Source organism: Narcine bancroftii, chromosome 1 (genome assembly GCF_036971445.1).
Source record: "Narcine bancroftii isolate sNarBan1 chromosome 1, sNarBan1.hap1, whole genome shotgun sequence".
NCBI classification, from domain to species: Eukaryota; Metazoa; Chordata; class Chondrichthyes; order Torpediniformes; family Narcinidae; genus Narcine; species Narcine bancroftii.
Window position 1 is genome coordinate 288720204 of NC_091469.1, and position 19254 is coordinate 288739457.

The 19254-nt window shown below is 44.1% G+C and overlaps 1 protein-coding gene across 3 annotated transcripts in view; it reads left to right on the plus strand.

Annotated features, from left to right (window-relative positions):
- The window catches only part of kiaa1549la (KIAA1549-like a), a 156035-nt gene that overhangs the window by 49748 nt on the left and 87033 nt on the right, over window positions 1–19254 (plus strand). For all 3 annotated transcript variants that reach the window (XM_069903026.1, XM_069903031.1, XM_069903036.1), the window contains exons 5-6: window positions 9629–9848; window positions 15336–15469. In XM_069903026.1, the coding sequence (XP_069759127.1) occupies window positions 9629–9848; window positions 15336–15469 (354 nt within the window). The remainder of the gene's footprint in view (window positions 1–9628; window positions 9849–15335; window positions 15470–19254) is intronic.

Sequence of the window (19254 nt, forward strand, 5' to 3'; positions counted from 1 at the left end):
CAATAAACTTTCACCATCATTAAATGGTTAACGGAACCCCTGGGGGGGCCCACAGTTCATTTAAGTAAAAGATCTTTTTTCTTTACATATATAAATATTTTTGATGTTATGTATACAGGAGAGAAGTACCAAAGAAACCCAAACTTGACTGCTTCACAGGGAAGGGGGCCCACGAACTTTGATTCTCGGGCGGTGGTGGGGGCGGGGGGTGGGAGCATAGCGTCAAAAATGGTTGAGAATGGGTGGTTTAAAAGATAAAGACACTTGTTTATTCTTTCAAATGACAGTGTAGAAGACGTGGTCAGCATTTGTTACCAAACTCCAACGACCCTGGAGAATGTACGACTGAGCTGCTTTCTTGACCTGCTGCAGTGTTAAAGAGGTTCCGTATTATTGTTCGGCCTATGGGTCAGGTGAATGGGTGGTCAGGTGGCAATTACATCACTGTGGCTCTGAGGTAAACACACTACTGACCCCAGGAAGGTTTGTATTTGTCTGGCAATGATCATCTGGTGATTCATGTACAAGAAGCCTAAGGTCCCCCTGAACAACAGCATATTCAAATTTTCACCATTTAAATCAACTATTTTCCCATCTAAAGTAGATGGCCTCACATTTGTCAATGTTGTAGTCTACCTGCCAGATCTTTACCCAATCACTTAACCTATCTATAGCTCCCTGCAGGCTTTCTGTATTCCAGACACAATTTACCTTTCCACTTTTTCTTTCTTTAGATATCTGATTTCAGATTTATTGTCAGAGAGCATTCATGACATCACGTACAACCCTGAGATACTTTTTCCTACGGGCCAGGCAGAATTACCACTTATTGGCAGTGCAATAACTTGACTCATTGTACACATGTAAACAATAAAGAAACAGAAATAAACTGTGCAATACAGAGATAGGACAAAAAAATCAATGAAGTGTACAGAGTCCTTAAATAAGCCCCTGATTGAGTTTGTCGTTAAGGAGTCTGATGGTGGAGGGGGAGCAGATGTTTGTGAACCTGGTGGTGAGAGTCTTGTGACACCTACACCTCTTTCCTGATGGCAGCAGTGAGAACAGAGCGTGTGCTGGGTGGTGAGGATCTTTGACGATTGCTGCTGCTCTCCGATGTCAGCGTTCCCTGTAGATGTTCTCGATGATGGGGAGGGTTTTACCTGTATTGTCCTGGACTGTTTCCACTACCTTTTGCAATATTTTATGCTCTGGGATATTGGTGTCCCCATACCAGATCATGATGCAGCAGGACAGCACATATTCCACCACATATCTGTAGAAATTTTACAGGGTTTCTGATGTCATACCAAACCTCTGCAGAGCTCCTGAGGAAGTAGAGGCACTGACATGTTTTCTTCATGATGCATTTACAATGTGTTGGGTGCAGGAAAGATCCTCTGAGATAATGACTCCCAAGAACTTAAATATGCTCACCCTCTCCACCTCTGATCCCCCAATGATTGCTGGATCTTAAACCTCTGGTTTTCCCTTCCTGAGGTCAACAATCAGCTCCTTGGTTTTAGTCAATCCTTGATTTTAAAGTCAACTTAGATTCCACAGTTGCCATGGCAATAGTTGAACACAGATCTCAGCATTGCACCAGAATTGAACTCAGTCAATGTATGCAGACACGAGAGCCTGGAATCTGGAGGAAGACACAAACCACTTGGAGGAACTCAGATGGTCGAGTAGTGCCAATGGGTGGAAGGGAATTGTTGACGTTGTGGGTTGAGACCCCGCACAGGACTGTCCTGACGCGGAAGTGTCAACAATTCTCCTCCTGCTCAACCCACTGAGCTCTTCCAGTGGTTTGTGTTTTGCTTCAGATTTGGCATGTTTCACCAGCCTAGCACTCCATCCATAGTGTGACAGTGGCATCTTTGGTCTCATAGAACAGACCCAATGATCCAGAGGGTAGGAAGTGATAGTGACAGTGAGGTTATTGTTATACACATTTACAGATGCCCTGAAATCCTTACTTGCTGCAGTTGAACAGGTACTTGTTTAAAAAAACAACTAAAAACAAAGTGAGGTATGTTGCAGTTTTATAAATTTCTGGTGAGACCACACTTGGAATTTTGTGTTCAGTTCTGGTCACCTCATTGCAGGAAGGTGTGGAAGCTGTGGAGCGGGTGCAGTGGAGATTTGTTAGGATGATGCCTGGATTGGAAAATAAGTTTTATGGAGCGAGGTTAGCAGAGCTGGGACTTTTCTCTTTGGAGTGAAGAAGGATGAGAGGTAACTTAATAGAGGTCTACAAGATTATGAGAGGCTTAAACTGGGTAGATAGCCAGCACCTGTTTCCCAGGACGGGAGTAACATACACAGATATGTACAAAGTGAGGGAAGGAAGTTTGGGGGAGACGTCAGGGTAAGTGTTTTTACACAAAGAGTTGTAGGGGCCTGGAATGTCTTGCCAGGGACGGTAGTGGAGGATGAAATATTAAGAGCATCTAAGAGACTCTTAGACAGGCACATGGATGAAATAAAAATAGAAGATTACAGGGTGGGGAGGGTTTACTTTTTAAAATTGTTTTTGTATATATCGGATGGAATAACCTCCTGGGCCAAAGGGCTGTGCTGCAATGTTCTATGTTCTGATAGTATATTTCATGAAGTGGATATGTGTTAGTTCCTTCGTTCTCCTGAATGGCTTCACTTTCACAACAGTGAAAACACACTGAAATGCTGGAGGAGCTCAGCCCGTCCTCTCGCTGAGAAGACCAACTGAGTTCCTCCAGCATTTTGGTGTGTTTTTACTCCAATCACAGTATCTACAGACTTTCATGTTTAACTCACTTTCACAACAGCCAAACTCGGGTGGACACAAGCACTGCCTCCCGTGATCCAACTCACACCACCTCCCTGCACCCATTATTGCCACGAATGTAACGCTCTCATTTCCAAGTCTGCCTGTAGCCTTGTCACTTTCACTCTGGGCCCCCTTCTCTAGCCCTCAGTGACCCAGTTGCGTTCTCATCTCCTGCGCATCTGCGAACCGACTGAACTCGGTGACACGACCTCAAGATTCAAGGGAGTCGATTCAAGACACAAGATGGGGCGGAACTTCTTCTCCCAGAGAATGATGAACTTGTGGAATTCTCTCTCCATGGAAGCAGTAGAGGCCTGCCTCATTAAATGTTCTAAAGATATAGATCAGTTAATTTTTGAAGAATAGGGTAATTAATAGTTATGAGGAACAGGCAGGTAGTTGGAGCTGAGTCCACGGCCAGAACAGCCATAATCTTGTTGACTAGTGGAGTTGGCTCGACAGGCCTGATGGCTGACTCCTGATCCTGTTTCTTGTGTAGCAATGGTGAAGGTTAAATTCCTAAGGTTTAATTTTTAAATAAATAAATTGCTAGTTTCTTCCAAGCAGAATAAATTACTGGTTCCGTTGGGTGGAATTGGCTTCCAACTTTTGAATCTTAAAACAAGTACGCTAGGTGCTAAAGGACACAATAGTCTTTCATTGTGATTGGGACAAAACTCTGGACCTGTGGGTTCCAATGAAATCCCATCTGGCCTGCCTGATCTTTCAATTAAAGACACAGAAGTGTTGGAGGAACTGGTCAGGTCTCGCAGCATCCACAGGAGGTAAAGATGTCGGCAGTGAAGAAAGCCAAAGCAATGTTGGCATCCATTTCTCAAGGAAAAGTGTACAAGAGCAGGGATGTAGAGACTCTGTAGGGCACTAATTAGACCTCACTTGGATACTGTGTACAGTTTTGGGCACCTTATTTGAGAAAGGATGTGCTGGTATTGGAGAGGGTTCAGAGAAGATTTACTAGAATGATACCTGGAATGAGAGGGTTGGCATATGAGGAATGATTGTCGGCTCTTGGACTGGACTCGTTGGAGTACAGAAGGATGGGGGGGGATCTCATACACTGAAAGGCCTGGACAGAGTAGATGTGGTAAAGTAGGGGAGTGTAGGACAAGAGTCCATAACTTCAGGATAGATCTTCAGTTTAAAACAGAAATCCAGAGAAATGTCTCTAGCCAGAGGGTTGTGAGTCTGTGGAATTTGTTGCCACAGGCGGTTGTGGAAGTGAGGTCGTTGGGTGTATTTAAGGCAGAAATTGTCAGTGCATTAAGGGTTATGAGGAGAAAGCCAGGGAGTGGGGCTGAGTGGTAAGGATCAGCTCATGATTAAATGGCAGAGCAGACAATTGGCCAACTTCTGCTCTTATATATTCTGATCTTTAGATAACCAATGTTTTGGGCTTGAACCCTTCAAGGTATGTGTAAAAAGGGAAGAAGTGGCCAGGCTGGAGCACAGACCAGCAGACAAAAGTGTTAATTGAAGTCTCACTCACTGCTCCCCATCTGCAATGTTAGGACAGAGATTTGATAGGAGAAGGAACGGAAGGGGGTGGGGAGCTGGAGGAAGAGAGACAGAGAGATACAGAATGAGAGATCCTGGGGAGGGGTTGATGGAAATTGGAGGGTTCCCCAGATGGAACAATGTGTTGTTCCTCCAATTTCCGGGTGGACTCAATGAGGCCATGGACAGACATGTCAGTGTGGCTATGGTGTGTGTGAATTTAATGGTTGTTCAATGGGAGGTGCTTGGTTTTGTAGTGGACAGAGCGAAGGGGCTCAATGATCATTGGGAGGACTGGATGCAGTCGGTGACTCCTGCAGATCCACAGGTGAAGTGTGCCGATGTTTGAAGGTGAACATGCTCTTTTTGAATGGCTAAATAAGCTTTAGTTCCTTTCTCCTGCTCTCATTTGCTATATTATGTTCTTCAATTCCTCAAGAAACAAAATAGGTTGTCAGAATCATTATGATTTCAGGAACCTTGCATCTTGATTTATTGCATTTGGCAGAAACTGCAGGATCACAGGTCAAAGAGTTGACAGACAGGGAAGGTCCTATCATTGAATGACGAGATGGGCCAAATTTAAGTTCAAGTTTATTATCATCCAATTGTATAAGTACAACCCAATGAAACGATGTTCTCCCTTGACCCAGAACAAATTAATACCCATGACTCTGGAAAATAAGATCCTGGACGGCTGGTGCCGAAAGGGGATCAGGTATATCGAGGGTTGTTATGAGCGAGGGCAGCACATCTGAGGGATAAATATGATTTACCTCATAAAATCTTCTGCTAAGATCTTTCTTAAGGGGTCATTTGGGATCGTCTATGGCCCAACCTGTGTATAGTGACATGGAGATTCTAATTCAAAGGGGGAATGTGCGTAAGTTCATCTCTAAGATGTATCTCCAATTCCAAAGTGAGGGCTCGAAGCTGGCTTACACAGGTCAAGGGAAAGGTGGGAGTTGGACTTGGGCACAACAATCCATGAGCAGTGCTGGTCAGATCGGTCTGGAAAGTATGACAGCAGTTAATAATGCCAGGTACAGGTCGGTGCAATACAATTTCCTGCATCAACTGTACCTCACACCACAAAAATTACATAAATCCAAACAGAAATCTCAGAAATGTGCTTCAGGTGTGGTGTAGAGATTGGAACCTTTATCTATTCAACCTGGCTGTGCACAAAGGAGAGATCCTTCTGGAAGGACCTGGAAAAAATTACAAAGGTGGATTTTCCACAGGATCCAGAATTGTACTTTCTTGTAAACATTATGGTCATGTGCTTTAAACTCTGCAGATAACAAATTCAGTTTGTGAAGGTTGCCTTGGTGGTAGCCAGGAAGTGTATAGCGGTCGCGTGGAAGTCCGACTCCCAACGAGATGTAATTCTACCCCTTTTAGATAAAGTGAATACAACGACTGTACCAGTGGAGGAACAAGAGATCAGTGAAGTGGGTCGTGGTGCAGGCAACGGGCTCTTGAACTTTGTTCTTTCTTTTACTTTCAGTTTCTTTGGGTTCTTCGCAAGTTCCCTTAAAGGTTTTTGACTTTAACAATATCTTGTTCTTGGTATTTGCTTAACCTATATAATTTTTCTCTTTTGTATTAGGGTACGGAGAGGGGTGGGGGATAAAATAGACTCTGTATGTTATATACTATTGTTGGAAAAAGTGTATCGTTCATTTGGATTTATAAGAGTCTTTGAAAATACAAAATATTGAAGAAAACAGCATTCTCCGATCCTCTGTACAAAATATAGAAACACACAGACAGACACATGAAACATATGCAGAACATATATGCTGTACATATGTAAAATGAATAAATATTGTTAAATAAATGGTAGAGTCACAGAGGGATATTGTGAGCAGTGGTTGTGGCTCTGATACTCCTGGAAGTGTACAGGGTGGAAGGGTCCTCAATGGTTTTGCCCTCTTCAGACAACGATCCCGGTAGATCCCGCCAATGGGGTATAGGGAGGCCCCTGTAATCCTCTCTACCGCTCTTATAGTCCTGTAGATTGACCTCTGATCCGATGCTCTACAGCAACCATACCGCACCGTGATGCAGCCAGTGAGGGCGGTCTCAATAGAGCTCCTGTAGAAAGTTTTTTAAAAATTTAAAATATTTAGACATGCAGCATGGTAACGGGCCATTTCGGCCCTCAAGCCCATGCCGCCCAATTACACCCAATTAACCAACACCCCCGTGTGTTTTGAATGGTGGGAGGAAATCGGAGCCCCCGGGGAAAACCCATGCAGACACGGGGAAAATGTGCAAACTCCTGACAAACGGCGTGGAATTTGAACCCAGGTCCTGATCGCTGGTGCTGTAAAGGTGTTGCACTAAATGCTACCTCAACCGACAGGATGATGGCCTTAATACTGAAGAATTTTGTGGTTGACAAATATTGACAATATTGAGATACTATTGAGACAAATGGCCTCAATATAAACCAGAAGGTGCCATGGAATGTGTCAGTGTGTGATTAACAACCATGCTCATGTAGATGTTGATCTGGCGTTAAAATGTGTTACATCCATTGGAAAGATTTATTGTTCAATTTTGTAGCAATTTCACCACCCATCCTGTATTTAATTCTTGCCACTTCCCTTGCATTTTTAAAAATGAACACCTGTAACTGTGAATGGGACTGCTTTTCCTTTATTTGCACGGGAAGTGGCTGAAGCAGACATACTTGCCCTCTCTGCCCTTAAGGAAAAATGGCAGTGCTGTCAGGGCTGTTATAGCAGCCCCGCTACCACTGGTGCGGACCCGCAGGGAGCGAGGGTCACTAATGGTTTGGACTGGACTCTACATGGCTGCTCTCTTTTGCTTCTCTCTCTCTGACTGTAAGAGGTGCTCAGGCAATTCCTGCCGCTGGTGAATTAGTCTGCCTGCAGCAGGCAAAAAGAAATTTCATGTAATTTGACGCTGTTCTATTACTTTAGTCATCAACATCTTTAATTCAGAATGTCTAAGTAGTTGTAAATTCATGAACCTGATGCTCAGGGGCAGACCACTGTACCTGTGGTCACCTGCTGAACAGTGAAATTTGAAGGGAGCAAACAGCATACATTTTTTTGAAAATTTTATTTTGATTTTTGTTTTACAGACTCAAAGTAATTTCAACAATCAATACAATCTTTTTCAACATTCGTGGAACGTACAGAGTCTGTGTTTTGTCCCCCGCTCTCCTTGCCCCCAAGCACATAGTCAGTGGGGTTCAGAGCCCCAACCAAAGACCTAAAAAAGGAACCCTTAATTAACTAAATAACCCAAGTAAGAAATAAAAGAAAAACCAAATTAAAATAGAACAGAGTAACAAAAGGTCTTAAAAGAAGACACACACATGTCACCTGAGCCCTGTTTCCTTCAATCCTTTCCTGACTGGGACAGGTTTTTACAATATCCATATTTCACGGGGAGAGGGAGCTGGTCAATCTCCGTGCCCTTGTATTTCAGATATGGCTGCCACACTTTAACGACTGTGTCGCATTTCCCCCTTAGATTGGAAGTGATTATTCTCCAGGGGAATGCGGTTCTGCATCTCCATATTCCACCACATGGTATTTAGATGGGAGTCGGACTTCCACGTGGCTCGCTATCGCCAAGGTGACCTTCCCGAACTGAATGTGATATTTGGACAGTTGTAAACTCTCATTTCCAAAATCTCCCAACACAAACAACTTTGGATCTCGTGGAGGAAATGGTAATTGTTTTTTCAAAATGTCCCCCATTTCTTCCCAGAATGGTCTCACCTCTGTACACAGCCAGAATGTATATGCAAATGGGACACACCCCAGCGATACTTCAATCAAAACCTTTTACTTACCGCACAAGTAACCACGCAAAATACCGAAGGGGAAATAGCAAGTGATTGTTTCTGCATTCAGGACTGGGCCCAACGAACTCTTCACTTTAATGGAAGGTGGAATGATGAATGTCACTGTTTTTGATCTAATTCTCAAAGTGAATTGTGGAAAGGTCGCAAGATTGAACAATTCAAGAATCAATAAAGCATTGTATGAAGTTAGATCGGCGGTTGTAGATAAGCAGAACCACCTTCATAGGGAAACATATTATTTCCACATCCATACTGATATTCAATTTATGATAAAGACACTGGTGGAAGTTTGTAAACTCTGGATTTAATATGAAATCTGTAATTTGTTTAATTAATATTTTCAGCCACATATTGTGGATTAAAAAATGCTGCTAATGAGCCCCCCCCCCCCTTGAATCTCCTGGCTCCTTCTTGTGGCTGTTTTCATTGAGTTTAAATTGTTCAGAACAGGAGAAAACAATTTAAGACAATGATCCTGTTACATCACATCGATGGAGGGGAGGGAGTCCCCAGTGATTCTCTCTACCACTCTTATGGTCCTTGGATTGACTGATCCATTTCTTTGCAGCCACCATGAAATTACATCTCCTGACCTGTTCATTTCTCATTCTTCATCTTGCCCTTGGAGGAAGTTGTCTATTTGTGTCTACTTTCAATTCCTTCTCGATTCACAGAGTTAAACAGCACAGAAACGGGCTCTTCACCCCATCATTTCTGTGCTGACCAAGTTGTCTACTTGATCTGGACCCTGCATTTGGCCCATTTCTTTCTAAAGTTTCCTTATCCTTGTCCAAATATCTTTAACTGTTGCAACTGCACCTGTCTCAACCAATAAGAGAGCAGCTTTTAGAATGTCGACTTACAGCACAGAAACAGGCCATTTCAGCCCATGAATCCTTGCCTCCCAATTTATACCCAATTAACCTACAAGCCCCCCAGGTACATTTTGAACAGTGAGTAAATTGGAGCCCCCGGGGACAACCCATGCAGACATAGGGAGAATGTACAAACTTCTTACAGACAGAGCGAGATTTGAACCCTGGTCCCGTTCACTGGTGCTGTAAAGGTGTTGCGCTAACCCTATGTTACTGTGATGCCCTAGTTGAAGGCCAGTTGTTTTAATTTGACTTCCTGGCTGGTTTTGACTGCTTGAGTTGCAGACAACAGAATGGGAGAGTTTCTTAAAGTTTCCCTTAAACTGTTCTCCTTTCACCCTCTGGTATGTACCTACCTAACCTTAGTGGAAAAAACCTACTTGCATTTATCCTATCTATACCCACATAATTTTGTCTACGTTGATCAAATCTCCCTTCTTTCTTCTATGCTCCAGGGAATTAAGCCCTAACCTGTTTAACCTTTCCCTGTAACTCAGCTCTTCAAGTCCTGGCAACATCCTTGCAAATCTTTTCTGGACTCTTTCAATCTTCTCAAATGTTTCTGTTTTTCAGATCGAAAGTCTCGACAGAAGGAACAAGGTCTTCATTGGGTTTTACGCTGTGAGCGGGAGTGAGGTTTACATTCCAACCACGGTGACAGAAGTGATCACTACTTACGGCGTGGAGAACCTCAGCCAAGACCTCCGGAGCTTTGTCCCAGATATCCAGTCGGTCCTCCTTGCTGCATCTCCGTGGGCACCGCACCCGGCTCCCTGGTTCCAGCTCAAGACTGGTGAGTGGCGAGGGTTGGGGGGGTAGGGGTTCTTGCTCATATCCCTGCCCTCGCCAGGTGGGGCAATTGAAACTGGAGGACAGGAAAGGTTGGTCAAAGCTGGGACTGTGCTCTCAATGCCTGCAACATTGGCACTGGACTCATCAGTCCAGAAATGCTCCCTCAATTCACTCCAGTGTCCCCCACCATCAGACAAGAACCTCCCCTCCTGCTCCCCATTATAGTGTTGACCACCTGGACACGTTGGCATTCTGGGCTCATCTCATTTGGCCCATATCCTTCTAAACCCTTCCATCCTTGGATCGATCCAAATGACCTTTGAATGTCAGAGTTGGGCCTATTTCAACAGTGGCATCTCATTCCACTAGAGATCACCTCTGTGTAGAAAAAGTTACCTTTCGGATTCCTCTTAAATCTCTCCCATTTCGCCTTCAACCTCTGCTGTGAGTTTTCACTTTATCCATGCCCCTCACAATTTGATAGTCAGAGGCAAAAGATCAGGGAGAGAAAACTGAATCATGGCAAAAAATAAACAGCCTAGAAACAGGCCTTTTGGCCCAACAACCCAATGCTAACCTTCAAACACTAATTTTCACACTAATCTTACCCTGATCCACAGGAACAGAAGCATCTTGGGGTTCAGGTCCACAGATCCCTCAGGATTGCCACGTGAGTTGCTTGGGTGGTTAAGAAGGTGGAGGGTGTGTTTGCCTTCATTGGGTGGGGGATGGAGTTCAAGAGTCGTGAGGTAACATTGCAGTTGCACAACATTTGGAGTGTTGCGTTCACTTCTGGCCACCTCTTTACAAGAAAGATGTGGAAACTTTAGAAAGGGTGCAGAGGAGATTTACCAGAATGTTGCCTGGAGTGGAGAACATGGTTGACAGAGCTGGGGCTTTTCTCTTTAGATTGATGAAGGATGAGAGGTTACTTATGGAGGATTATAAAATTATGAGAGGCGTATACGGGGTGGACAGCCAGCATCTTTATCCTGGGCTGCCTATAGCAAACACCAGAGGACATCTGTTTAAGGTGAGTAGAGGAAAATCTAGGGGAGACGTCAGAGGTAAGTTTTTTTTTATAGAGAGTGGTGGGTGCCTGGAATGCATTTCCGGGGATGACGGTGGGGGCTGGTTCAATAGGGTCATTTAAAAAGCTCTTAGGTTCAAATTCAAATTTATTTGTCATCCGATTATACCAGTACAACCGGACGAAACCACGTTCTTCAGTCCACGGGCGCAGAACAGTATAAAACGCTCACAGATATTACACACATTCGGACAAATGATAAATATACACAGTACATGTACACATATATTAAAATAAATATTATTAATAAATAAGAGAGGAGATAGACACATGGATGCAAGAAAAAGGTTAATAGTATGAGGCAGGGAAGGATAAGCTTGTGGAGAAGGTTTACATAGGTCGACTCAGCATTGTTGGCTGAAGAGTCTATACTGTGCTGTTCTAATCTGATGCACAATGCAAGTCTGTGGGGGCACCACGCTGTCACAGGTGCTGCTTTTTGGGAGGGAAGTGACAGGAAGGGGGTCATTGCACTGGAGAGACTGCCATGGATGCTCACCAGGGATGAAGCATTTCTAGTACAAGGAGAGACTGCCCAGACTGAAGGTGGAGCCTTGGACAGGATAATGATGATGGGTTTTATTGTCCTAAACATAGTACAGGAAAATCCCTATTATCCGGAATTCAAGCAACCGGAAACCCCAAGCAACTGGCAAAAAAAAATAGAGGAAACATTAAAATAAATAGAATAAATAAAAATTTAAATAAAAGTTTGAAACTGTAAAAAGTAAATGTTCTCGGAGGCAACACACAACATCTTGGTGAAGATGGGAGCTGGCAGAGTGTCGGGGTCGTGCTCCCACCCACAGCAGCCTTTTGAATAAAGTGTCAATAAAGTTGTGTTTGAATAAAATGGCAGCACCTGGGATGAAGAGCCAGGCTGGTGCTGCTCACCGCTGGGGCGACTCTCCCAAAGTGTCTCCCCATCCCTGCCTAGTAAGAGTTTATCTTTATTTGTATTAGGTACCATGTATTAGTAAGGTTTTATCTGTAAACTTGGGGAGGGGTTTAATTATGATGGTGCATGGTTAGCGAAGTGGTTAGCACAACACCGTTGCTGCAGTAGCAGCCAGGGTTCGAATTTAAATTTAAATCTTGTAAGTTACGGGAATTACCTGATTAAAGTGAAAAGTAATTAGGGATTACAATGCCAATTTTATCCAAATTACTTTACATTTGGCACTGTATATTGTCTGTTTATTCTTGATGTATGTGCATTAGTTAGGCGTTGTACAAGTGAATCTCAAGCAACCAGAAAATTCACATATCTGGCATCTGCCAATCTCCAAAAGTGACAGATGTCGTGAGTTAATTAAACGTCACAAATATGTTCAAATTTATTATGATCTGGCTGAACATAAACAACTGGACAAAATATGTTTCTCCAGACCATGGTACACATACATAATACATGGACATGATAATCACATTTATACATAGAACATAAAATAACATTATATAATATATTATTCAAAAATCTATAAATATTATCTATTCATATTAAACACTTATTTTGGAATAATTTACTCGATTACAGGATACCTGCGAGACTCAGTTGGTATCGACTCCAACTTCTATGACCATTCCCATTTTTAAAAAAAAACCAATTCATTTGATGTGAGGGAAATGTTTTATTAGAGGTGCCCTTGCAAGACACTGTACAGGAAATGAGGCTGGCACTTAAACCAAAGCACATCCCCTGGATCACACGCTGACGTGGGACTTGATCACCCCCCCCCAGAGTCAGATGTACTTCCACCGAGACAAACTGACCTCCATTGTAAAGTTGATGCAAAATCCTGCAGACAGTCAAAAAGAGGCAGAAAACAGCCCAGGCAGAAAGAAACGTAGATAACCTCGAAATGGACCACTCCAAAAAAAAATCCACGATGCTCTTGTGGCTCTGAAACAGAGTCATTTTGCTCAAATGCGATAGAACGGAGGGATCTGGGAATACGGATACATAATTCCCTGAAAGAGGTGCCACAGGGGGTGAGGGTTGTTAAGAAAGCCTTTGGCATGTTGGCCTTCATAAATCAGAGTATTGAGTGCAGGAGTTGGGATGTTATGGTAAAGTTGTATAAGACATGGATGAGGATAAATTTGGAGGATTGTTTGCAGGTTTGGTCACCAGACTACAGGAAAGAGATCAATAAAGCTGAAAGAGAGCAGAGAAGGTTTATTAGGATGTTGCTCGGACTTCGGGAACTGAGTTACAGGGAAAGGTTAAACAGGTTAGGATTTTTTTTACCCCTGGAGCGTGGAACAATGAGGGGAGATTTGATCGAGGTATACAAAATTATGAGGTGTATAGAAAATGTAAGTAGGCTTTTTCCTCTGAGGGTGGGTGAGATGCAAACCAGAGAGGACACAGGTTAAAGATGGAAAGGGAAAGGTTTAGGGGGAACATTAGGAGGAATGTTCTTCACTGAGAGAGTGGTGGGGGTGTGGAAGAGCTGCCAGTTGAAGTGGTGAATGCAGGCTGAATTTTAACATTTAAGAGGAATTTTAGACAGGTCCATGGCTGGGAGAGGGATGGAGGGATATGGACTGGGTGCAGGTCAGTGGGATTAGGAAGAATAATAATTTGGCACAGACTAGAAGGGCCAAAAGGCCTGTTTTCTGTCCTGCAATGTTCTATTTCTGGTTGGATCAGGAAATGTGACCCTTCATTTCCTAGAGAGATTTTCATTCCCATTGGTACCTTTTTTTTCCAAACATTATACACCAGCAAATTATATCGAAAATGGTGCTGCACTTGAAACCTCAGCTCCAGTGGGATTTTCATCCGCACTGTTCTGGAAAGCTGATCTTATTTACACAAAACAACTGGCTTTTTTCATCCTGTTTCCCCTGGAACCTTGCAATTTGGAGAACCTGTACTCAAACTGTATGCTGGCCTCTTGAGCCGAATCTGATAGCGTCATGACTTTTGACCACACTCTCTTCACCAGGTCCCTGTGACTCTCTCTGCCCCACTCTTCATCCCAGTCCTCATTTCACCTCCCAAACATTCAAGTTCAAGATCAAGTTTATTTATTATCTGATTGGACAAGTGCTACTTGATGAAACAGCCTTCCCCAGCAAACATGCAAACACACATACAGTCATAACCCATACATACAGACAAAAAATGCAAATGCAGTAGATAAATATATATTAAAAATAAATAAATATTGCCTCAGATGGCTAGTATCAACAGTTCATTCAGTTGTTCAACATTCTCACTGCCCGTGGGAAGAAGCTGTTCCTCAGCCTGGTGGTCCTGGCTCTGATCCTTCTGTATCTCCTTCCCTGACAGGAGCAGCTGAAAGATTCTGTGTGCAGAGTGGAAGGGGTCCTCAACGATTCTGCACGCCCTCTTCAGGCGACAATCCTGGTAGATCATGTCGATAGGTTGGGGGGAGGGAGATCCCAGTGATCCTCTCTGCCGCTCATAGTCCTGTGGATTGACCTCTGATCTGATGCTCTCCAGCAACTGTATCACACTGTGATACAGCCGGACAGGATGCTCTCGACAGAGCTGCTGTAGGAGGTAGTTGGTAGCCTTACCCGCCTTAGGCCCATGCCTGCCAACTCATGCAGTGGGAGCACTCCCTTGCATACGGAAGCGTGCTGCTGCCTATTGGTGTGTACCTTTGAGAACTGGCTGCAAAGATTGTATCAGCCACACTACACTGCACAACTGGGAGTATGTTGGAACACATCAAGAGGAAAGGCAAGAAGGGACAATGTCTGCTACATCAGAAAACCCAACCATGCTTCCCCTGGATCTATCAACTGGGAGGGGCACTTTGAAGAAGGAGAGCAGAGGCTTGCAATATCCTGAACCAATGCTTAATCCATCTCTCCCCCAAAATGATTGACAATAAATTGTTTGGCTGTAACCACAGAGGTGTGCACAAGTTGGCTGTACTGACTTCACCTCACAAGGACGTTAGAATGTAGAACAGGTCAGCACAGGAACAGGCCCTGTCCAAATCTACTTGCACCTGATAGCTATTCTGCATATTCATGGATCTATTCAGAAGCATCTTTAATGCTACTGTTGTATCTGCTTCCACCACTGCCCTTGGCATCCACCCCTCTTTGTGAAATATTTGCCCTGCACATCTTCCTTCAAAATTCCTCCCCCTCACCTTAAGTGCATGTCCTAGTGCGTGTGACACTTTCACCCTGTGAGAAAGATTTTATAAACCTCCATCAGGTCTCTAGTCTCCGACTCTCCAGAGAAAACAACCCATTTGTCCGACCTTTCCCAATAACTTGTATTCTAAACCAAGCAACATTTGTGTCCCTCTTTCCAAAGTCTCCACATCCTTCCTGTAATGGAGAGACCAGAATTGCACACAGGCATTGGTGAGTAATCATCTCTCCCTCTTTCTATCTCTGTCCCAGTGCTCCAGTTTGTAAGTACCACAGACATCATCAAATTCTGCAGCTTTGTCCAGACCATGGAGGCGAGATTGCAGAGAGCGTTCGAGGAAGCAGAAGCTCGGGCCACCAACTTCAAAAGTAACTTAAAAATTCAGGTAAAACTCTTTTGGTTGATGGCAGGTGGGATGGGTTGGAGGTCGGTGGGTGAACTTCCCTTCCTATGTCAGGTCCGCAGCAGAACAAAGACCACTCCAACACAGGTCCTTTGTCGTAGAGTGTGGGTCATTCTGGTGTTTGTTCGACTGGATGCTGCGTGGGAATGGGCCATGAGACAGGAGTGCAGAGATCGATGGGGGCACAGTGTGTGTGAGAGGTACCACCAGGGCACAGGATATGGGCTGTGTAGCAGGGATTACTGCTGTCCACACTGAGATGTTTTCAGTGGTATTGCCAGTCAAATCAGCTCTGCGCTGTCTGTGGTCACTCAGGTTTCATTCCTTCCCTTTTCAATTCTGTTTCTGTCCCTCTCCCTTTCTGTGTCTGTGTTCACTCTCCCTCTGTCGTCTCTCTCTTGGTTTCTCTTTTTCACATTGACCTTTCCTCCAATTGCTGAATAATTCTGTGTGGGCCTCTCCCCACTGTCTCTCTCTCCCTCTCTTCCTCCTATTCTCTGTCCCTCTCTCTCTTTCACACACACACACACACACACACACACACACACACACACACACACACACACACACACACACATAGAGAGAGAGAGACACACACAGACACACACATAGAGAGAGATACACATACACACAGAGACAGAAACACACAGAGACAGAAACACACAGAGACAGAAACACACAGAGACAGAAACACACAGAGACAGAAACACACAGAGACAGAAACACACACAGACAGAAACACACACAGACAGACAGACAGACACACACACACAGACAGACACACAGGCACACAGGCACATTCACAGACGTACACACTCACAGACACATACGCGCGCACACACAGACAGTTTGTTTATTTCTGTCTCTGCTTTTCACTGTTTCTCTTTGTAATTGTGCTTTCTCTTGCACCATCTGTTTATTTTTATTTCTTCTCTGTGTGTATATGGGAGAGAGAGAATATACATGTATGTATTGACGTGTTTGCATGTGCTCTTGCATGTGTATGTGCGTTCATGAGTGTATGTGTGTTGGTCATGTGTGTGGGTGAGTGATCGTTGTGTGTGTGCACACACACGTGCATGTTTGGAGAGCATGTGGGCATGTGCGTGTATGTACCAGTGTGTGTATTGGTGTGTATCCTCCCCTTCACTCCCTCCCACTCTCCTCACCATTGGATGACCCTGAAGAATTCACAGCTTGGTCATAGGAAGAGTAAATGCTCAGAATTAGAATCAGATTTTACTGGGATCAACATGTCATGAAATTCATTGTTTTTTAGCAGCGTCACAGAGCAAAAATTGTGAAAAGTTACATTTCAAAATAAATAAATAGTGCAAATGTAGGAGAGAATGAGGTGGTGTCTGTGGTTCATTGTCTGTTCAGAAATCTGATGGCGGAGGGGAAGAAACTGTGCTCGTCTTCAGGCTCCTGTACCTCCTTTCCGATGGTAGGAGAGTGAAGAGGATATGGTCTGGGTGGTGGGGGTCCTTGAGGAAAGAGGCTGCTTTCTTAAGACACCGCTCCTCTCTTGATTTCACCGAGTGCCTAAGTTTCTCTCACCAATATATATATATAAAGAAATTAAGATTGGAAAAGAAATCTGTTGTTGACTCATTCTGGAACTTGCAATTATATGACATCAATGACTGAATGGTTCATTTTCACATCGATAAGTACAATGTAGCAATGCAATAAGACATGCTTCCTGCTGCTTTTCAGTTACATAAAAAACAAAATAATAAGAGGAAATTATGATATAAAATGAACAAATAATAATAAATAATTTGGCATGTTTCCACATACTCTATCGCATTTCTGCAGGTGCACTATGGAAAGTGCTCTGACAGGTTGTGTTGCTGCCTGGTTTGCGAATTCGGCTGCCCAGGATCACTGAAGGCTGCAGAAGGTGGGAAATCCTGGTCAGGTTCATCACAGGCCCTGACTCTACCCCCCCCCCCCGCCACCCCCCACCATCCACTGCAGGCGTCTACGTGAGGCGCTGCTTCAAGAAGGCAGCCACGTCATCAAGGACCCCCGTCACCCTGGTCACAACCTTCTCTTATTGCTCCCTTCAGGTAGAATGTACAGAAGCCTGACGACCTCAAGGATCAAGAACAGCTTTCTCCAAATATGATCAGATTCTTGAACCTCCTCGTACTAGAACTGCCAAAAGATCTGCCTGCATTATTGAAATATCAGTTCTTTTGCACTAACTGGAACAATAAATATTTATTTATCTATGATAATGCGCCACTCTCCAGTAAAGCTTTATAATTGACCTTTGGTGGGTTTTGAACCTGTAGCGCGTCGAATGACTCAAAGACTTGTTGACTTGAACCAAGACTTTTATGAGCAAAAGACTGGAGCGTAGTACATCGAGGTTGACCAGTTCGGACTGACCTGGGTCTGGTTAGGAGCAGCCCTTTATGACCTGCCAGTAGGCGTGGCTATGGCTCTCAGCCAATCACTACTCTATGTAAATATATACAAATAGATACAGTGGTCATAGGATCCTGTACTATCACAGGACCATACAGTTCAAGTCTGAGTCCCAGGCTCTGGAGTCTATCAGCATTATAACCAATGCACTTTGGAACAACTGAAAGGAACTTTCAAGGTTCTAGGTTTAAAGTTCCTTTTATCGTCACGTAGCAATACATGATATACTACAAGTGTCGTCCACTGGAAAGCAAACAAAATGTCACCGTGAGCATTGCCCGGTGCCCCTAACAATAAGAGAAAGAGAAAGTAAAGAGAGTCCCCCCACAGACACAGAGCATCCATAGATTCACCCCAGCACAGGACTCTAGTTCAGTTCAAACTATTGGCCACCCAAGCCCAAGTCCACAATCAAGAAGCCTTCAGTGCCCGAGGCCCCTTCGGGAACCCGTCTTGCCCTCAGCGCCCTCTTGAATCCCGGCTTCGATACCTGGTTGCCATGAGCTGGCCTCCAGCGCCCCGCAGGCTATGTGGGCCCTTCAACCGCTGATCCCCTCACTGGTCTGCTGCCCTGAACATTTGGTCGTGCTGACCTCAGACCATCTACTTGGTAGTCAGCAGTTTATAACACCAACCACAAACGCTCATTGTGTCTGGTTACTGCCTTGCTTTATACGGTGCTACAAATAAAATGTCAGCTCTGACTCAGATTTCTGTGATGTCCGCGATTAGTCCAGTAAGTTTATTGCAGGTTGCAAGATGCCTCCAAATCCCCTTCCTCTGAACATTTAGACAGAGATTGATGGCAGGGAAACAAGGCCTTCAGCTTCACTGACCAAAGCTGGCTCCCTGACCTGGTCTCATTTGCCTGTATGTGGCCCACATCCCTCTAAACCTCCTTGTCACAATGGCTTCAAAACATTGCATCTGTCCCCGCCTCTGCCAGCTCGTTCCACACACCCACCACCCTCTGTGTGAGAAAGGTCTCTCTCAGAACGATTGAAATCCACTTCCAAATGCCTTTCTTTTCAATTTTCAATCAATTCTCCCTCCAATCTTTGCCTGTCTCACGGTAATTTGCCTGTTACTGATTTCCTGCTTTGCACACCCAGAGCACGAGAGTAATGTAATAATATTTCATTCATTGTCGAGGCTGGCATTGATAAACCTTTCCCTCATTACCATTTTGTGACAGGCTTTTCATCCTTGGATGTCCTATTGATCTCCTGTCCTGATTCATTTCTCCAGAACCCTTTTAATAAACATTCCTATGCCTAGCTATTATTAAACACCTTGGCTCTCATTGAGTTGCACAGTATGGAAGCAGG